The 21247-nt window shown below is 41.4% G+C and overlaps 1 protein-coding gene across 1 annotated transcript in view; it reads left to right on the top strand.

The window, feature by feature from the left end:
* LOC137362129 (soluble scavenger receptor cysteine-rich domain-containing protein SSC5D-like) overlaps positions 1-18068 on the top strand; it is a 165001-nt gene extending 146933 nt beyond the window's left edge. The window contains exons 4-5 of the mRNA XM_068026635.1: positions 17350-17653; positions 17830-18068. Of these exons, the coding sequence (XP_067882736.1) occupies positions 17350-17653; positions 17830-18068 (543 nt within the window). The remainder of the gene's footprint in view (positions 1-17349; positions 17654-17829) is intronic.
* Positions 18069-21247: the final 3179 nt, after the last annotated feature.

Below are 21247 nucleotides of genomic sequence, written 5' to 3'. Positions count from 1 at the left end.
GAACCACAATGTCTGCCTCGTTCCCTTCTTTTATGACTATTTCACAATATTGTTGCTCCTGTGATTAAAGGGACAGTGACAGCTGGGTTACTTCATTGGATAAGAGACAGAGTAGTGGTGAACGGTTCTTTCAGACTGGAGGGAGGGTAGAGAGTGGTGTCCCCCAGAAGTTCGTATTGGGACCACTACTCTTTTTGATGTATCTGAATGACATGACCTAGGTTTACAGAGCAGAACTTCAAATTTTTCAGAGGACACAAAACTTTGGAAATGTAGGAAGGAGGGAAGAGAATAGTAGCAGACTTCAGGAAGCTATTGGCAGTCTGGTGAATCAGACAGACACATGGCAGGTTAACTTCAATGCTGAGAAATGTGAAGGGATGGATTTTGGAAGGAAGGCTGAGAGAGGCAATCTAAACTAAATGGTACAATGTTAAAATGGGTGCAGGAACAGAGAGGCCTTACACATACAGGAGTGAATTATATATTGATTATAGTGATTCATTGAGTAAGAGAGAGGGGAAGACGGAGATGGAGAGAGATTACCAGTCAGTGTAGCTCTCGAATTCTCTCTCCATGGTATCTCTCCCTTTCTCACTGTTACCCTCTCTCCATCTATATTTTTCCCTCTCTCCTGGTGTTTCACACTCAATATATACAATATTGAAAATGATGGTCCCTTTAATGAAACTGGACTCATTTTAGTATTATTAGGGAGCAAGTGATGCTCATTCTGGTTTTACATTTAAGGGCTGGGTTTTTGTTCAGTTGGGGAGTTACCTCCAGACAGAGAGTTAGTTCAGGAGGGAAGAGTGGGAACTGGTATTTGGACGGAACTGCGAATTACTGATAAAACCGTTGTGGATCAGAGACTGTCATCGGCTTCCTCATTTTGGTGAATGGACATCTGCCTGTTTAACATACATTTATCTCTCTCTGCCTCTCTTTGCAGTGCCCGACTACTCACACCCTGCCAACCTGAAAATGACCCATTTATTCCTACCCTCTATTTCCTGTCCATTAAACAGTTCTCAATCCATGCCAGTCACCCCAATCCTATGTGCTCTAATTTTGTTTACTAACCTCTTGTGTGGGATCTTATCAAAAGCTTTCTGAAAATCTAAATCTACCACATCCACCGATTCCGCCTTATCTGTTCTGCTAGTTACATACACAAAAAAACTCCAACATGTTTGTTGAAGATGATTTCTCTTTCATAAATCCATGTTTACTCTGATCAATCCTACCATTATTTTCTAAGTGTCTGCTTATCACATCCTTTATTATAGATTCGAGCATTTTCCCTATGACTGATGTTAGACTAACAGATCCGCAGTTCTCCATTTTCTCTCTCCATCCTTTTGTAAATAGTGAACATTTCTGGAGGGTTTTGTTTCATTCTATGTGAGATCAGGAGAAATTAATCATTTGAAAGTATTCTACCTGTGATAACTTTATAGTGGCAGCTCAGTTGTGTTCACTTATTTTACTTATTCACTGTTTTAGTTCTTCAGACTCTTTTCATTACCCAGACCTACTTTCACTCCCAGAGAAATCAGGCTGACATTAAATTTTATTTATTGGGGTACAGTGGACAGTTTATTGAAACAACTGTCTACCTTCAGTTCCCCTCTTTGAATTGAATCACAGCAAGTTAACCACTGACATTGACACAGGCTGCATATCCGGTGATTTGAGCACAGCGAGTTCACACTTTACATTAACACAGGTTCAATCCTCCTGATTGTATTTGATTGTCAACAGTATTCCTGCTTCATTAACCTATACAGGAAACAGCCTCAACTTCTCATGGGTTCTTCTATTTTAAATTAAAACCACAGAGAGAATTGATGCTTTGGTGTATCTGAATTTGCTGATTGATTTGGACTCAGAGTGATCTATCGTGACCTGTTGATATCGTGTAGGTTACATTTCGAAATTGTACACAGATTACAGTAATTCTGTACTGTGATTCAGTCTTTGTGATAAGAGATACGTTTATTTGCAGACATTAAGCTGTCAAATATTTCCAATGAATTAATGATATTGCGCAGACATGCTTCTCCTGATACTTTGTCCTTCTGGATTTTAAGTAACTTAAGTTCAAATTCCGTGTTGAAATATGCTGCTGCAGTATCTTGACATTACAGAGCAGCAGCCAAGAAAAACAGAAGCACAGAAATCACCACAACGCCATTTGCTTCCTCTCAGTTCAACAGAAAAACACACAGTGACTGTTCTGAGGCTCTGCAGACTGTGATCTGCTTTTCACATATTTCGGTAATGGAAAGCCGTTCTTGAAATCAAGTGACTACCTTGCAGAAAACAGAATCCTTTTTTTTTCAGTGGAACACATCACATCCCTCCCTGTATAGTTCAATGGAGAAAATTCGCAACTTATGATTACCAGTCAGTGTGTCTGTGTGCTCTGTGACTCTCGACAGTCTCAATGAGAGATCGTATTTCCTCAACTATTTGGCTTCCAGAAAAAGCTGCACAGTCCTTTATGGAGTGCAGCAGGTTTGAGAGGAATGGCTCAGAAACACTGCTGTTCTGCAGTGGGCAAATACAGCAAAACTGATCAGAAAAGCAGTGATTGTTGTATTGCTGGTAATGCTGGTAATGGTAATCGAGGTGACTGCCCTCGGCATCAAGGAAATATTTGACCAAGTGTGTGCCTGAGGAGATTACTTTCCTTATCCCACCATATTCCCTTTTCCCAGCTTCTCCAAAGTTATTTATCTATTGTGTGTATGTATTTACATTCAATTGCGACCTCACCCCATCTCCCCATGACATCATCTTCTTTAAAAAGTCAAAATACTGCAGATGGTGGAAATCTGAAATGTGAGCAGAAAATGTTGGAACTACTTAATAGGCAGGGCAACATTTTTAGAAAGAGAAACAGACTTAACCTTCCCTGCTGGAGAATTTTCGACAGAACTGGAAAATGTTGTGCTGGAGCAATGTTTCAGCAAGGACAGATGCTGGGAAAAGGGGAACGGAGGAAGGAAATTAAGAGAGAAACTGTGATGTGGTGGAAGGCAGTAGTGATTAAATTAAGAGTAGAATCATTACCAGAACCTGCTTTCAAAAACAAATGAGGACAGTAGTTACCAAATATTTTTATTTTTGAAGTTGATGCTGAGTCAGGAAAATTGAAACCGTGTCGGAGGTTGAGAACAGAGGGGTCAGCTTGGAGTGGGACAGTGAATTGTAATGGCAAGTGACTGGAAGCTAAGGGACTTACTGGAAGTACTCAGCAAAGCAATTGCAGAATGTATGTCTCTTTTGTCTCCACAGTGCAGAGGACAATGCATTGTTAAGAATGACTACAATGGATTAAATAAAAACAAAGTATAATTAAATCATTGTTTGTGGGCCTGACGGTTGAAAGAGAGGAGGTGAAAGGGCAGGTACTGCATCCCCAACAATTACATGGGAAGGTGACATTGGAAGCGGAGTGGATGTTTCGAGTGATGGAAGAGTGATTCAAGCTGTACCTTCAGAATACTGAAAATGGAGAGGAGGATGTCTGGTGGTAGCATTGCAGTGAGGTTGGCCGAAGTGCTGGAGGACAGCTCATTAAATATAGAGGCTGGTGGAGTGAAAGTTGAGGGTAAGGGCAACTTCATTATGGTTGAGGAAGGATGGAAGGAATGATAGTGGAACTGGAATGGAGAGGTTCAAAGGCCCTTTCAGCCACAGTTGCAAAGAGCCAAATACACTTCATTCTAAAACACACTTCTAACTGGAGAAGACTAATTCCATTTGCTTTACAATGCCTGTTACATTTCAAGTAAGATGTCCTTCTGATACAGACCTGAGCTGATAAGTGGTCAGTAACATTCGCCCCCCACACATACCGGTCAATTACCTTGTCCAACAGGAGAGAGTCCAACCACCTCTTCTCGAAATAAAACGACGTCACCACAGCCGAATACCGCACCATTAAAATCCTGGGGTTTACCATTGACCAGCAAATTTACTAGACCAGATATTTAAATTCTGTAGCTACAGGAGTAAGTCTAATGCTTGGTATACTACATACAACAACTCATCTACTGGCTCCACAAAGACATTTCACCATTTACAAAGCACAAGTCAGGAGCTGGTAGAATACTTCCCACTTGCCTGCAGAGTGCAGCTTCAACTATTTGAAACAATTAGTTGCAGTTTCCATGGAAAACATGCGGCGACTGCACGGCTCTCAGTCCGCTCACTAATATGGAGCTGTACCTTTCAGTCGCACCAGAACGGATAGAATTCTGATCATTGAATATCAATCCCATTATTTATGAGGAATAAAGGGCTATTTCATTGTGATGTATTACATATAGTTACCACGATAGTTTATATTTTAAATAAACTGCTGTTCTAATGTGTGAACTCCAGATCTATCCAAATGTAATTGTCCATCCAGCTGAAGCCCGGATGGAATAGACCACTAGAGGGATGGTGACGAACTCGAGTCGGGAATAGATTGTCCTGAGTGGTTATGGATCTCACATTCGCCTCTCTGACTCGGAGAAGTCAATTTAAAATGTAAGCGTCGCTCCACGATGAACCATTACTGGGAAAGGCGTTAACGACGATTAACTGCAGTCAAAGGGAATCAGAAGGGAAATTCTCCACTGGTGGAAATCCTACCTCGCACAAAGGATGAGGCTCGTGGGTGTTGGAGGTCAATCATCTCAGTTTCAAGGCATAAGTATGGGAGTTCCTCAGGGTAGTGCATTAGGCCCAACCATCTTCAGCAGTTTCGTCAATGCCCTTCCCTCCATAAGGTCAGAAGTGGGTATGTTTGCAACAGAAGAATAATATACTGGGGGATTCAACGAGTGAATCTATTCACTAATCCATTCAGAAAATGAAGTGTTATATGGTTTAGTGTTTATTATACACGCCCTAAATGTGAGCACTAGAGTTATTCTGTCAGAGAAGGTCAGAAAAACATAAAAATAGTTTCACCTTCAATTACACTCACACAGTCTGGGACAGACCACAGTAAAGTAGAAGGTGGGAAACGAGAACAGCAACTTCTTATTTATGTAGAGTCTTTACATAGTTAAAATATCTAAGTCATATTATGAAAGACAATTTGATAGCGAGCAGCGTTAAGAGATATTATGGCAGATGAACAAATGCATCGTCAAGGTGGTAAGTTTTAAGCAGCATCTTAAGGGAGGAAAAAGATGTAGAGAGGCAGAGGTTTAAGGAGGGAATTCCAGAATTTAGGATCTTGGCAGATGAAAATAAGACAACTAGTGGTGGAGCGATTAAATTTGAAAATGCTCAAGATTGTGGAACTGAAGGCACACAAATATCTCATAGGGCTGAAAGAGATTACAGAGATAGGGAGGGAAGAGATCATGCGGAGATTATAAAATAAGCGTGGGAATTTCAACATTGTTAAGGTGCATGACCAGAAGTGAATGCGAATGCTGCGGTGATGGATGGTGTGAGTTGTCTGTAGGCAGCAGCGGTTTGGATGTCCTCAGGTTAACTGAGGATGCAAAGAGGGAGGCTGGCCAGGACTGCATTGGAATAGTCAAGTCTAGAGGTGACGATGGGGAATTACATGCTGCACTCTCTGGATGAAAAATGAATTGTCAGTTAAAGGAAAAGAGAAAGAAGAGATTCATTACAAATTCCAATTCAAGAATATAATCTAAAACCAACTAGAAAGCAGAGTGCACAGGGAGGAATATAAAAGATTAGCAGCTAACAGTAAGGGGGATCACAAATCTAGTAAAACATATAAACGTAAAAGGGATAGTTAAAGGAATGGTGGGGCTGATTATGGAGAAACAAGTAAATATTCCAATTAGGCAGAGGGCATGACTGAGGTACTGAATGAATAATTTGCAACTGCCTTCACAAAAGAAGAGGCTGAAGTCAATGTCGCAGTCGAGGAGAGGGAAGTACAGATCTTGCATAGGATAAAATTGATGGGACGGGGGTGCTAAACGTTTTAACATCACTAAATGTCGACAACTCCCCTGGTCCAGATGGGAAACATCCTAGGTTGCTAAAGGAAGATAGGTTGGAGATAACAAAAGCTCTGACCGCAAAGTTTCAATCCTCCTTGTATATTGCACTGGAATGGGCAAATGTTAGACTCCTTTTCAAAACAAGAGAGGGTAAGCCTTGTGACTACAGGCTGATCTATCTAACAAGAGTGAAAGTTGAGAGAACTGCTCGAGGCCTTCATCAAGGACAAAATTAACTCTAACTTGCAGACGCACGGGTTAAGATGAGAAAACCATCTTGGATTTGTTAAAGGCCAATCGTGTGTAACTAACCTGTTTGAGTTCTTTAATCAAGTAAGAGACTGAAGTAGGCCTTGTGTATGTGGGCATCCAATGTTGACGAAGTACCTCATAACAGACTTATTCATAAAATAGGAATGCTTATCATTAAAGTGACGATGTCAGCTCGAGTAGTCGATTGGCTAAGAGATATAAGGTAGAGAGCAGTTGTGAATGGATGTTCTTCTGACAGGAGAGATTGAGGTTGCCAGGGCATTGGTTTTCAGACTACTGTTTTTCTTTCTACGTGCAAATTACATACACTTCGGTTTAGAATGTATAATATTGATATTTGTGGATGGTGAAAAATATGGCTCTGCTGTAAATCGTGAATATTATAACAGCAGACTTCAGGGTAGACAGTCTGCTGAAATGGGCAGTTCAACGGTAGATGCAATTTATTGTGGTAAAGTCAGAAGTGATGTTAATTGGGAGAACATCATGTCAGTATAATATAAATGGTCCCATTTTCAGGGGATGCAAGATAAGAGGGATCCGGGGAATGCATGTCAATAAATCTTTGAGGATTGCAGGGCAAGTAGAGAAGCTGATTGTGAAAGTATAGGGGATACTTGTTTTGAAAATGGTTTTATTGAATATAAACATAAAGGACATCAAGCTGATCCTTTACAAATCAATTGTTATGACTCAGCTGACGTCTTGTGTGCAATTCCAGGCATGACTACCTTGGAAGAATGTTAAGGCCCTGGAAAGGGTACAGAGGAGGATCCGAAAGAAGACACCACGGGTGAGGGAATTCATTTACGTGGAGAGAATGGAGGAGCTTGGATTTTTGTCATTAGAGCAGAGAAGGTTCAGTGGGATAGAAACATAGAAATTAGGAGCAGGAGTAGGCCATTCGCCCTTCGAGCCTGCTCTGCCATTCCTTATGACCATGGCTGATCATCCAACTCAGTAATCTCTTCCAGCTTTCCCCCCATACCATTTGATACCTTTTGACCCAAGAGCTTATCCAACTCCTTCTTGAAAACATACAATGTTTTGTCTTGAACTGCTTGCTGTGGCAGCGAATTTCACAGACTCACCACTCTCTGGGTGAAGACATTTCTCCTTATCTCAGTCCTGAAAGGTTTACCCTGTATCCTGAGATGATGACTCCTAGTTCTGGACTCCCCCACCATAGGGAACATCCTTCCTGCATTGACCCTGTCACGTCATGTTCGAATTTTATAGGTTTCTATGAGCTCTCCCCTCACTCTTCTGAACTCCAGCGAATATAATCCTAACCGACTCAATCTCTCCTCATACGTCAGTCTCGCCATCCCAGATCTAACAGAGCTCAAAATAATCAGGGGTTATGATGGAGTAAGAATGCGGAAATTATTTCCTCTCATGAATTCTTCTCTCATCAGAGATCAGAGCCAGGATTTCACTGGCCCGCAGAGGCGTGATTGGAAGCCATGAGGGGTGAGGAGAGGGCGTGGAGATAAGCGCCGGTGGCAGGGAATGTGGCAGGATGGAGATCCTATCGCCTCCCCATCGTCCAGTGATCTCGGAGTGGGATAGACCGACATCAGCCTTCACACCCAGTGGCAGATTGAGGATCTTCAGTGGTCTATTAAAGGACAATTATGGAAGCATTTCACTGCCTCTGTGATCTTACCAGCAGCGAGGTCCTCCACCACATGGAGAGGACACCTTGTAAAACGAAGCACTTTCCCTGTGGCCTTTTGGATGGGGTGGGGTGCTGCCTCATTCATGGCCAATTTGTGGCACACAGAGCACCCACACCAGGAACCAGTTCATTCCCTGTGACCTCCATCCTCCTGCACCACAAGAACACTGCCCAGACTCTTTCACCTGGGCCTTACGGAGGGTCTTCAGTGACCCCGCCTCACCTACCTCTTCTCTGGGCTTCCATCGCTGGGTCTGGGTATGAGACCTTCTGTAGAACCGGCAGGATAACTAGAGGGGCAATGAAGAGACATTTCTTCACACAGAGGCTTGTTAAGATCTGGAAAGCCCGACCTGAAAGAGTGATGAAATCAGATTCCAGAGGAATTTATAAAGACAATTAAACAATTGCTTGCAGTGGAATAATTTGCAAGTTTACGAGAAAAAGCTACATATGTGCCAATATATTGGACAGCTCTTTCAAGGGGACGACTCTGACTAAAGTAGCCAAATGGCCTTTCCTATAGATCTATGATTCTATGATCTGGACGCCAGATCAGTGACTCATTTACTTTTCACACTGTCATGTGTCATTGTCCTCGCAGGATAGGCTGGTCGTTGGAACCTGGCTTCATTTTATCCATTAATGGTCACATTTCTTCTTATTGGTTTATTTTACCAGACTGTAATTCACGGTTCACACAATTCAAAATCTATTGGTTATTTGGAAGGAAGCATTGGTTTCTGTAGAAACTTCTGTCAAATAATTAATTTCCACAACAGCCCGAGTTTCAGAAGCTGCTGGAAGGAGCTCTCAGTGTCTGAAAACAGCGTTCGGTTAATGTTCTGTTCACATCGCTGTACCCGGCGCCAGAACGATGCTGCGGTCCTTCCTGACCCTGTCTCTACTGCAGCTTTTGAACTGTAAGTTACAGATTATTGAATGCATTATGTTATTTACTGATACATTGATTGTTATTACAAGATGTGCATCATTAATCTAATTATCGTCTTTACTACAGAACACATTCAGGTGATCTGGAAAGTAAATAATGCTTTATACATTTTAATTTTCTTGTGTAGAGTGTAATGAAATATCGGAACTTGTTTATTTCCTTCTACCTGCCGCTCGTACAGACAGAGCAGACTGGAGTTCAAAATCTAATGGGTCTATTTAAGCAGAGTCTGTTAGAAAAAGAGCCACTTTGTGGTTAGAATAGAATCTGTAAGTGTCTGGGATCAGTTTACAGAAAACGGATCTATTTTATTTCCAGTTGTCATTCATTGGGATGATATGAAATGGATACTGAAATGGTTCATATAATTTGTAGAAGTTTCATTTGATGCAGATTTTGGATTGATTGTTTCCATTTTAAGTTTCATCAGCTGCAAATAGGAATAATCCTCCATTTGTAGAAAAATGTCTTGTGTTCATATCGTGCATTTCACGACGTCAGAACGTCCCAAAGAGCTTTACTGTCAATTACGTGCTGTTTTGTAGTGTTGTCCATACTGTAATGTAGGAAACGCGGCAGCCAATTTGCACACAGCAAGCTCTGATAAACAGAAATGTGATAATGACCAGAATACCTTCATTGTGTGTGTGATGTTGATTGAGGGATGAACATTCGCCAGAGCACTAGGGATAGTTCCCCTGCCCTTCCTCCAAATAGTTCACCTGAAAGGGCCGACGGGGCCTCCGTTTAACTTCTCCTCCGATGGAAAGCACCTTGGACAGTGCATCCCACCCTCAGTACTGCACCGGAGTGGCAACCCACATTTTGTGCTCAAGTCTCCAGAATTAAATTTGAACCCACCATCTCCTGACTCAGAGGCGAGAGTGCTAGCAATTGAGCTATTGCTTTTAGTAATATTGTTTTGGTAACCGTAAACGAGTTTGGAATAATCTACATCTCATTAATGAGTATTTTAAATTCTCAGTTGAATTTGTGTCGAACACAAAGACCGCGGCAGTTTGTTTTATTTCCCCTTGCGTTTCTTGTACTGACACAGCCAGCTGGAAGTGAAATTCTAATCTGATTATTCAACGTGAGCCTGATAGAAGTAGAGTGCCGTCTTTGTTTGAATAGAGTGTATCAGAGTCTGGGTGTAAGTTATCTCACTGAGTGTAGAATACCAGTCAAAACTGCATCTACTGCCGAAATGAACCGCCACACACATTTCTGTCACAGATGTTTTTCAATACAAGTGTTGTCTGCTCTCCCAGTGATACAGATCATGAAACTAATAATTTAAAATAATTTGGTCAGTGTTGAAGTGTTATATTCAATCTATAGTAACCACTCAACTGGAGATGAACCAATATTTTTCAATTCGTTTTCATTATTAGTGTATTTATCAAGTGCATTCTGTAAAAAAATGATGTTCCTGAAAGTTCCTAAATCGTTGAGGAAGTTGTTCTGTATTAATGACCAGATAGTGATGATCTTCAAAATTAGTATCTTTTATATTAAATTCATTATTCTATTTCCCGCATGTATATGTACAGTGGCAGAAGATAGTTAAGTTTCCCCAATCTCACATTTTACACAGTGTCATGTAGTGTGTAATGAGTTAGTGATATTGTTCTTTATCATTGTTCCAACGGCTCGATGTTTGTTGTTTTATTCCATTGATGATTCCATTCCGTTTCTCACTATTTCCCGTGTGTGTTTGGTTACATTTATTAATCTCTGTCTGTTACAAACTTTATTGGTTTACTGACAGGACAACTTAGTCTCAATGTTATCAGATGCTTGATGGATTTAGCGAATTATATTTCCGTGAATATCAACTAATTGGAGAGTAAAATCCTGTTTTGTGGATTATTTAAAGAACACTTAATTCGAGCCACAGAAAAGATAAGCAATGAATTGCACATGATTCTCTGTATCCTTTTCTTCAATCGTTAGTTGCTCAGAATAATTTCTTAACATCGTGCACTCTTTATGACAAAAACAATGTTATTCATTGTTATCATATGAAGTGAATATTGAAATAGTTTATTTCATTTGTAGAATTCACATTGAATAGGGAGCTTGGGCTGTTGGTTTGATTTTACATTCAATCATTATTAAATAGGGAACAATTATCCATTCTTTCGCTATCAGAAAACATTGTTTTTATAATATCTTGCATCTGATTAACACGTATTCTAAATTCCCAGGTGGGACATGTGCGAACCTTTGACTTAAATCCAAAATTGAAAACAAATACCGCGGCAATTTGTTTTATTTGGTCCTCTGCGGCTCTTGTACCGATAGGACTGACTGGAGTTGAAACTCTAAGCAGATTATATAAACACAGCAATCTAGCAGTAGAACGTGATCACAGTGAGAATAGAAGGTCTCGGGGTTTGGGGTCTGGGGTCAATGGTAACACAGAGATTGTAGAACAGCAGTCAAAGCTAAATCTAGTGCTTACTGAACCCACATGGGCATTTCTGCCTCAGGTATTTCACAGTCGAAGTGCTGTCGGACCCTGTGTGATATACTGAGTGGAACTGAAATAATTTAAATAGTTTGTTCCACGTTAGAGTGTTGTACATGATCTATAAATATTGTATAATGTATTAACGAGAGACAGAACCAATATTATATCAATTAGCATTAGTTATTACTGTAATTGTGAAGTGCCTCTCCAAAACATTATGTTACTGAATATTCCAAAACCGACGGAGGATTTTCCATTATTATTATTTTCTTAATGATGACCTTGAAACTTTCGAACTTTGTGTTGTAAATTCTCAACTTATTTCACATATTCATATGCACAGTGTCAAGTAATAATTAATGTGACAAATAGTCTCCTTCCACCTGCTCCTTTTATGTAAAGCATCGTGAATTGTTTAATGAGATATCGTGAATCGTCTCCTTCCACCTGCTCCTTTTATGTAAAGCATCGTGAAGTGTTTACTGAGATATCATGAAAAGTTTCCTTCCACCTGCTCGATATTTTTGTGGAGTTTTTTCTGTCGGTGATTCGATTCAGTTTCTCACTGTTTCCAGTGCGGGTTTGGTTACATTTGTTAATGTCTATCGACCACAAATGCTGGTTCACGACAGGGAAACGTTCCCTAAATGTTATTACATACTTCCATGATTAATTTTATTTTGTTTTTGTAAAAGGGATTGCATTCGAAAATCCTGATTTTGAAGGTAATTTAACAATATTTTCTGCAAACCATAGAACGGAGAGAAAGTATGAAATGTAGCTGACTCCTTGAATCTTTTTTTTTTAGCAATCGGCCACAGATCAAAATCAATTTATAGGAAATGTACATATTTATTTTAATTTGTCATTTATTGATATCGTACAAAGTTAATATTGAAACAGTTTCCTTAATTTATAAATTTATCTTTTAATACATTTTGTCCTCTTTGATTTAAGTTCATCCAATTCAAACAGTGAACTGTTATCCATTTTTATCGCTGACAGCAAAAACGGATCTAATATTTGTCATCTGATTAACATTTAATTGCATTTCCAGAGGACATTTGAGTTAAATTAAATTTTATTAACAAAATTGAACATAAATGCGGCAAGAGTTGGTTTTATGTTGTTTCCTCTGGCTCTTGTACAGATGCAGCAGACTGGAGTAAAAATTCTGATCAGACGTTTAAAAAGGAGACTCCTGGAAGTAGAAAGCAGTCTGTGTTACAATCGAGTGTGTGGCAGTCAGAACTGTAGAATACTGGGATCTGCATCTAGCTGACTCATCCCACATTGAGATTTCTGTCCCCGGAATTTCTCAGTGAAGTGTCGTGTGATATCGAGAATTAGATTGAATAGTTGTTAGAGCATTTGGAATGTTCAGAAAGGACAATAAATATTGGGGCGGCACAGTGGCGCAGTGGTTAGCACCGCAGCCTCACAGCTCCAGGGACCCGGGTTCGATTCCGGGTACTGCCTGTGTGGAGTTTGCAAGTTCTCCCTGTGTCTGCGTGGGTTTTCTCCGGGTGCTCCGGTTTCCTCCTACAAGCCAAAAGACTTGCAGGTTGATAGGTTAATTGGCCATGATAAATTGTCACTAGTATAGGTAGGTGGTAGGGAAATATAGGGACAGGTGGGGATGTTTGGTTGGAATATGGGATTAGTGTAGGATTAGTATAAATGGGTGGTTGATGTTCGGCACAGACTCGGTGGGCCGAAGGGCCTGTTTCAGTGCTGTATCTCTAATCTAATAATATATTAACTGGAGGTGGAATCAATATTGCTTCATTTTTACTGATTCTTAAAGAGTTATCAATTACACCCTCCAGAAATGATGCTACTGATTTCAGGGGATTCGGTACATGAAAAGTTTTATTTAGCCACCAACAATCTTCAAAACTCTACCTTTTTACATTAAATCATGCTTTCTATTTCATACATTTATGTGCACGATGTTGTATAATAATTAGTGTTTCTCTGTAACTTTCTACATGATTCATACATTTGATGCAGTATTTAATATCCAGACGAGTTTCTGAATCTCTTTCCACATGTCCCATACGTTTTTATATGGTGCGATGCAGTGTTTAATGAAAGATCCGGAGTTGTTTCCCAATCTCTGGGGAAAGGTGGAAAGTTGATCTGGGGCAGTAGATCAGCCATAATCTTATTGAACGGCGGAGTAGTCTGGGTAGGCAGTATGGCCTAATCCTACTCCTATTAAATTCTTTAATGTCCTTCCACATGTCCCATACTCTGATCACCAACTGGAAGTAATCCAGAATTCGTTTCCATATTTAAATTCAACAGACAGTGCCAAGAACAATTTGTCTCAGTACTGTAAATGTTAGATGCGTGTTCAGTTATTTCTAACCGTGGTAACGTTTCTTCAGGCACCATCTTATGTGTTGTAGAGATAGATTGTTAAAAGTTACTGATAATGCCATTGACGCACAGAATCCGGATTGTTTGATATGAGATCCTTCTGTCCGGTTCTTAGCTTGTGGTTGTAAGCTGCAATAACTGTAATTCTATCAATTAATTTGCTTCTGAAATCTAATTGTGGAAGTAGTTCAAATTGGACCTCAAATTGTTTGATATAATCATTTTGATTCTTGACCACCTTGTAAATCTGCCCTGATAAAAATGTGCTTATAAACTCTCTGTATTGAATGTATTTTGTATCCCCTAATCCAGCCATATCCCTGGCTTTATAACTCATTCAAGAGTTTAAATTCTCCACTTTGTATATCCCACGTTTGTCCCGTTTCAGTGCACCTCCTTTGAGTTTATTGTCATTTATAATTAATATTTCTATATTACTGTTTGTAGTAATACGGTACAATAGCAAGTTAACATAAGTTTAAAATGTTAAAATAACTTAACAGCTTTGCAACAAACCCATTAGTCTGAACATCAGGAAGGTACCGGTGCGACCACTGAAATTTGAGGCGTTGGGATCCGGGAGTTACCAGAGGTCAGTGAGAGCAGGGGAAATGGGTGAGCGGGACTGCCCGTGCCAGGATAACAGCAGCAGCAGAGTTTTACATCAGTTGAAGTTTACCGAAGGTAGGAGGTCGACCAGAGAAGTGTGGGAATAGTGTGTGTATTCCATGTATATAGAGGTGATTTGGATAACGGCCCAGAAAGAAATGCATTCAAACTTTTTCAAGAACAACAATTAGAGCAGTTACAAATTGTGAGGAAGGATATGAGAGCAAAAAGGTGGTATCAGCAGATATAGGGAGTAGTGCAGCTAAATGGGAAAATAGTAATGATTGAAGAAGGGGAACAACTGAACATTTATCTGAGACGGTAAGAGATAAAGAATGGGAGTCTCGGTTACAGATTGTTTAGATTCCTTTTCGGGTTCTGAGCTCGCTGGCCAGGTGGAATTTACTGAACAACCCGACTTAGCCAGTCAGGATAACGGGGTGTTTTCTTGAACCACTGTCGTCATTTTGGCGATGATGTCCTCCACCCATTTATTGTCCATCCCTAGTTTCCCTAAGAGGGTGTTCTTGTGCTTTCACCTTGTACCACTGGATTATCTGGAAAAGAAATCAAGCAAAACATGGATGGTTACAGGCTGAAATGATAAATGTATGAAGAGTAGGGGATTGAATAAGATTCACAGAATCTACAGAAACACTGAGATTGGAACCGTTTATCTGTCAATACTGAAAGATTATTTCCCCTCCGACTCGGTCACTGGAAAGGGGGAATTTGTAGGAACTGACTATTATCAGGGAAAATTGGCAGGAATGCTAAGGCTCCAGGACTGGGAAGACGTCGCACACTATTTATATTACAGAACTCGGAGCATTAAGGGACCAGTGAGATTATAGTTGGGAAACTGCAACGCATTCAAAGCACAGCTGAAGACAGGAATTGGTGTCCCGTTGTTTAAAATATATCACCAGAGTGTACAAAGAGACAACAATGCATGGGCGATGTTTCATCACCAGGGAGGTGGGGAGCAGGACGACACACCGGCTGTAGTATATAATGTTGAGAATGGAAACACACCTGGAGATCTGTGAGCACATTGTGATCAGGGGGATTGGGTACAGTTCAACACACCGTCTGTGGTATATAATGTTGTGAATAGAAAAACACCTGGAGATCTATTAAACACATTGTGATCTGGTAGATTGGGTTCCAGTCAACGGACTGACTGCATTTTTAAAAAGCAGAAACACTCAGCCAGTAAACGGGAGGATTATTGATCGAACATCACGAACGGGTAAAAGAATAGGGCACGCCGGCGAGGGCAGGTAACAAGAGAATCAGAACAGCAGGAACTTAGTAAGCAACAGTTATCACGGAGTTAGGAGACTGACAGACCGTTCATCTTGTTTCGTTTTGTTTGAGGAAGCTATATATTTTATTGAACAGCAGAAAGGCCCAATTACAGCTTTAGAGAAACTTTGAAAGTTACGGTTGGAAGATTTTGCAGTAAATTAAAAGGCATCGAAATCTACCACAGGATCGGAAAATCTTTAATTGAATTTAAATGTTCCTATTCCTTCTAGAAATTTAAATCAGAAAGCTGAATTCACTGAGAGTGCCATCACCAGCGTGTTTAAAAGCGAGTCCATCACCACCCTCTTCTCAGGGCACCTACACACGGGTCAGCAATGGTCAGAGCACCATCAGCACAAATTTACAGGGCGATGGGGAAAAGAAGTGGGACGAATTAGACAGCTCTTACCAAGAGACAGCATAGGTACCATGGGCCGAAAAGCGTCCCTCGGTGCTGTTTCATTGTAACATTCTGTAAGGGAGAGGACCATCACCACCGCCTTCTCAGGCACCTTGACACTGGTAATTCATAGGCTGTCAGTGTGTGTATATGTGAAAACAATTCTGGATATATTTTGGCCCATTACCAATATTAATTTGTTGCAGAAATTGTATTTTCAGTTTTAAGAAATGAAATCACAGATCCCGGTATAAATTCTTTTGCAAAGCATTGGGAATAATGACCCTGCAGTTAGTTGGTTTTGTGTCTTTTCTTTCGGACATTTTCATTCATTTCTTGTCCCAGTGAACTCTCATGGTTAACTTCTCATTTCAGGCAGACCTGGTAACAGTAAGGCTGACCCGTCAGGTAATCGCCCTTTATTTTCACACTATCTGCTATCTCTCTGCTCTAATCCATCCCATTAAATATTAAGCATGGACGACACACTCAGTACTTTTTCTGATCAGGGATTAACCCGCTCCCCGGCTGCTAGTCAGAAGGGGAGTGTGTCCCTCATAGTGTTACTAAAGATCTTTAATTCCAGCTGAGAGATGGCTGCTGCCGTCATGTGGAGGGACAATAACTGATGTTCTCTGTTGAGCAGAGTGTGAAGGATCAGCTTCACTCACACTGTTACCTCACTGAGCGATGACTGCTGCCTTCATGCAGAGGGGCAATAACTGACGTTCTCTGCAGAGCAGAGTGTGAAGGGTCAGCTCCACGCACACTGCTGCCAGTTCAAAGGTCCACCTCACCAAGATGCGCTGATCTCCAGATCACATGACCATCGAGCCCCTTCTTTATTGGCTGTTGTGGTAGAGGTGGCAATTTCCTCTGCTCTTCCCTGGTTCTGGGATCTCACTGTGTTCGCCCAATCAGTACTGAGCACGTAAAAATGTGCTCATTACAGCCATGCCCATCTCCCCATTTCTGCAGGTTAAATATATTCTGAGCCTGTCGCCACACGGATCCCATTGGAGGCTCTGTGTTGGTGGGAATATCCGGCTGTCTCTCGGTTCCCTGCTCCTTTGCAACGTTTATTAGTATTTCCCTTTCTTTTTTTTTCATGTGTAATATTTACTCCGGGTTTTATCATGGTTCTGAGTACAGACTGATGTTCCTATCATCCTGGTGAATGGGGAGGGTCCGTGCGCTGGGAACCTGTGGGTTTAACACACTAGAACTGCTTGATGATATTTCTGATATTTTACAGAGGCGGTGAAGCTGAGACTGGCGAATGGGGGCAGTCGGTGCACTGGGAGAGTGGAGATTCACTACAGGGGGCAGTGGGGGACTGTGTCTGACAATTTCTGGGACCTGCCGGACGCCGCTGTTGTGTGTCGGGAGCTGGGCTGCGGGACCGCGGTCTCTGCACCGGGTGGAGCTCACTTTGGGGAAGGGACCGGACCCGTTGTGACGGATGATGTAGAGTGCAGCGGGACCGAGGCTGCTCTGCGGGACTGCGAATCGTATCAATGGGATCACTATTCCTGGTCACACTCCCATGATGCCGGCGTCATCTGCTCAGGTAAAAATCTTTCTCAGTCTCTCATCTCTCACCGTGGCTGATAGAATCTAGGAAGAAGTGAAAGTAAAACAATGCGTGGCAGTCCAAACCCGGAAAGTCAGATGATAATAATTCCAGTAATCTCGGGTTAGAATTAATGTTAATATTAGGATCATTGTTTAAAATCATATCATTAGTCCTATATTTAATAAACATTCTCCACCGGGAGCAGCAAATACCTGATACTCAGTACATTTACAATGCAGACAGAGCAGTTTCCATTGAGATTGTACCGAAAGCCGCAGTGAATGATCTGAACCGCAGGAAATTTCGCAATCTCAATCCAACTCTAGTTTCATCAACCCAGCAGTCGCTGCCGGGCATGTACTGTCAGCCCGGCTGTCCACCTGCAATGATCGCTTGGCCTCAGATCTGATATATTACACAGATTGTGAAGCTGACACTGGGGAGCAGGGGAGTGAGGGAGGCAGGTTTCTCAGCCTCGGGGAGCCGAAGTAATGGGTCCGCAGTTATTGTGGGTATCACAAGAGGAAACTGCTCTGGAAGATCCCACTGCTGCCTGCGCATTGCCTTTTAAATGTTGGGAAATATTGAGATAGTAAAATGGACAGAATATTAAACAAAGGAGCTAAGATAGTTCAGGAAGCAGTTGCAACGATTAAACTGAACACAGTTGAACTATTAGAACATAAGTGGCGAGTTTTCCTGAAATCCTGACCAGTTGCTGTCAGGAGGATATTTATAGACTTCAAGAAGACAAAGAAAGGCTTGTGAAATGGACGGACGGGTGGCAGATGAAATTTAATGCAGTGAAGTGGGAACTGATACATTCTGGTTGGAACAAGGAGGAGCGGAAATATCACAGAATCACTGAACTGTTGCAGTGCAGAAGGGGGCTATTTTGCCCATCATGTCTGTCTGGGCTCTCTGAAAGAGAAATTCACTCCATTCCATTCCCCTGCCTTCTCTCCATAACTCTGCACATTCTTCCTTTTTATTTCACTGTCTAATTCCCTTTTGAATGCTTCAATTAAACCTGCCTTCACCACGTTCTCAGACAAACATTCCAGATCTTAAACACTCGCTGCATGAAAAAAGATTTTCCTCATGTCACTTTCGCAGTTTTTACCAAATGCCTTAAATCTGTACCCTTTCCTTCTCGGTCCTTTCACCAGTGGAAACAATTTATCTCTATCTACTCTGTCCAGGACCCTCATTATTTTGAATAACTCTATCAAATCACCTCTCAGTCTTCTCTTCTCCAAGGAAAACAGTCCCAACTTCTCCAATCTATCATCATAACTGAAATTACTCATCCCTGGAACCATTATCATGAAACGTCTCTGTACTCTCTCCAATGCACTCACATCTATCCTCCAGTGCGGCGCCCAGAACTGGACACAATACTCCAGCTGATGCCGAAACAGTGTCTTATACACGTTCAACATAATTCCTTGCTCTTGTATTCTATACACCTATTAATAAAGCCCAGGACAGTGTATGCTTTATTAAACGCTCTCTCAACCTAGTCTGCCACCGTCAATGACTTATGCACTATTAAACTCCTGCAACCCCTTCAGAATTGAACCCTTCATTTTATATTTTATCTCCATGTTCTTCCTACTAAAATGAATCACTTCGCATTTCTCCGCATTGAACCTCATCCGCCAACTGCCTGCCCATTCCACCAACTTGTCAATGTCCTTTTGAAGATCTGCACTATCCACCTCACAGCTCACAACGCTTCCAAGTTTTGTATCATCTGTAAACTTTGAAATTGTGCCTGTGAACCAAGGTCCGGGTCATTTATATATATCGACTGGGACCTGAACATTGAAGGATACATGGCATTTAGGAAGGGCAGGGAGCCAGGAATAGGTGGAGGTGTAGCTCTGTTAATTAATGACGGTATGAGCGCAACAGAGAGGGATGACCGAAGTTCAGGAGACCAGGATGTAGAAGCTGTTCGGGGAGAGATGAAAAATCATAAAGGCAAGAAGTCACTTGTTAGAAGTGGTGCACAGGCCGCCTAACGTTAACCACACTGTGGTACGGGGTATAAAAGAATAAATAATGGCAGCTTGTCAGAAAGGTACAGTGATAATTATGGGGGGGGGGGTGATATTTTCATCTACATTTTGACTGGAAAAATCAGACGATCAGAGGTAGCCTAGCTGAGGACTGCATAGAATATTTTCAGGATATTTCTGGGAACAATATCTTGTGGAGCCAGAAAGTAGGCTATACTAGACCTAGTATAGTGATTATTGTGAAATGATATGCTTATTCAGATCACAGATATCCTAGACTAACGTCCGGAGACTCCCCATGCTCAGGCAGACTGGAGATCCAGTACGGTAAAACCTGGGGAACAGTGTGTGACCTTGACTGGGATTTGAAAGACGCCAATGTGGTCTGTAGTCAGCTTCAGTGTGGAGTCGCCATGTCTGTGCCAAGATATGCCCATTTTGGAGAGGGAACTGGGCTCGTCCGGTCTGATGTCTTTGAATGCACTGGAAACGAGACCAGTTTATTGGACTGTCGTCTTTTTCAAGGAACTCAGCAGGCATGCAGCCACAGGAACGATGCCAGTATGATCTGTTCCGGTGAGTACAGACTTACTGAAAAGCAGACAACTTCCTGCTTAATATTTGGAAAACTGAGGAAGGTGGCATTCCCATGTTTCTGTCTGAAAGGTTCATATCGAAACTAGTCATTATAGTTTTGTATTACTCCTGAAGGTCTGGTGTAACGTGGTACAAAATACCGACAATTACTGGTAAACAGGATGGTTCTAAATCTTAACATTTATTCTGCAAGGAGCATCATTTTCGCAAGTGTGTTTACCACTGCACCGAATGTGTATTTAGAATTGAATATTGGCTGCAACAGTTGGGAGTTGACTAAATGAATATGCACTGGCCTATTTCGATACTTTAATTTGAACACCACGAATGATCCGACATTACAATAGCCTTCTGACCCTCCCTGACCACGTTATTATTCTTATCATACAACAGTGAAACAGGTCCTTCGGCCCACCGAGTCTCTGCCGACCAACAACCACCCATTTATCCTAATCCTACATTACCTATCATTCTCCTAGCACCTACCCAGAGTAGGGTTAATTTACAATGGTCAACTTATTTTCGACCTGCAAGTCTTTCACTGTGGGAGGAAAGCAGAGCAAGTGGCAGAATCCCACGGAGTCACAGGGAGAATGTGCAAACTCCGCACAGACAGCATTCAGAACTGAACCCAGGTCACTGGAGCTGTGATGCTAACCACTTCTCCACTGTGCCCACGCTAACACTTATTCAACGGCAAGGTATAAAAGAATGGCTGTACTCTAGCACTGCTCAGTGCAATCAGGCCATAAGTGAAAGATTACAAAGTTATTTTATAGAATGTGTGCATTTTACCCGCTAAATATGATAGGATCGGACACATATCCACATTATCAATACAGATTCGCTTGGCTGTTCGATCATTCAGGTAGACCATACCTGATATGTTTTTCAAGTCTCTAGACCTGGCAGTGAACCGGATTCCTTGATACACCGAGCTAACAAAAATCTATCAATATTCGTCTTG

The sequence above is a fragment of the Heterodontus francisci genome, unplaced genomic scaffold (genome assembly GCF_036365525.1).
Source record: "Heterodontus francisci isolate sHetFra1 unplaced genomic scaffold, sHetFra1.hap1 HAP1_SCAFFOLD_62_2, whole genome shotgun sequence".
Classification (NCBI taxonomy): Eukaryota; Metazoa; Chordata; class Chondrichthyes; order Heterodontiformes; family Heterodontidae; genus Heterodontus; species Heterodontus francisci.
The sequence above is the reverse complement of the archived record's forward strand: the minus strand, read 5'-3'. Positions and strand labels throughout refer to the sequence as shown.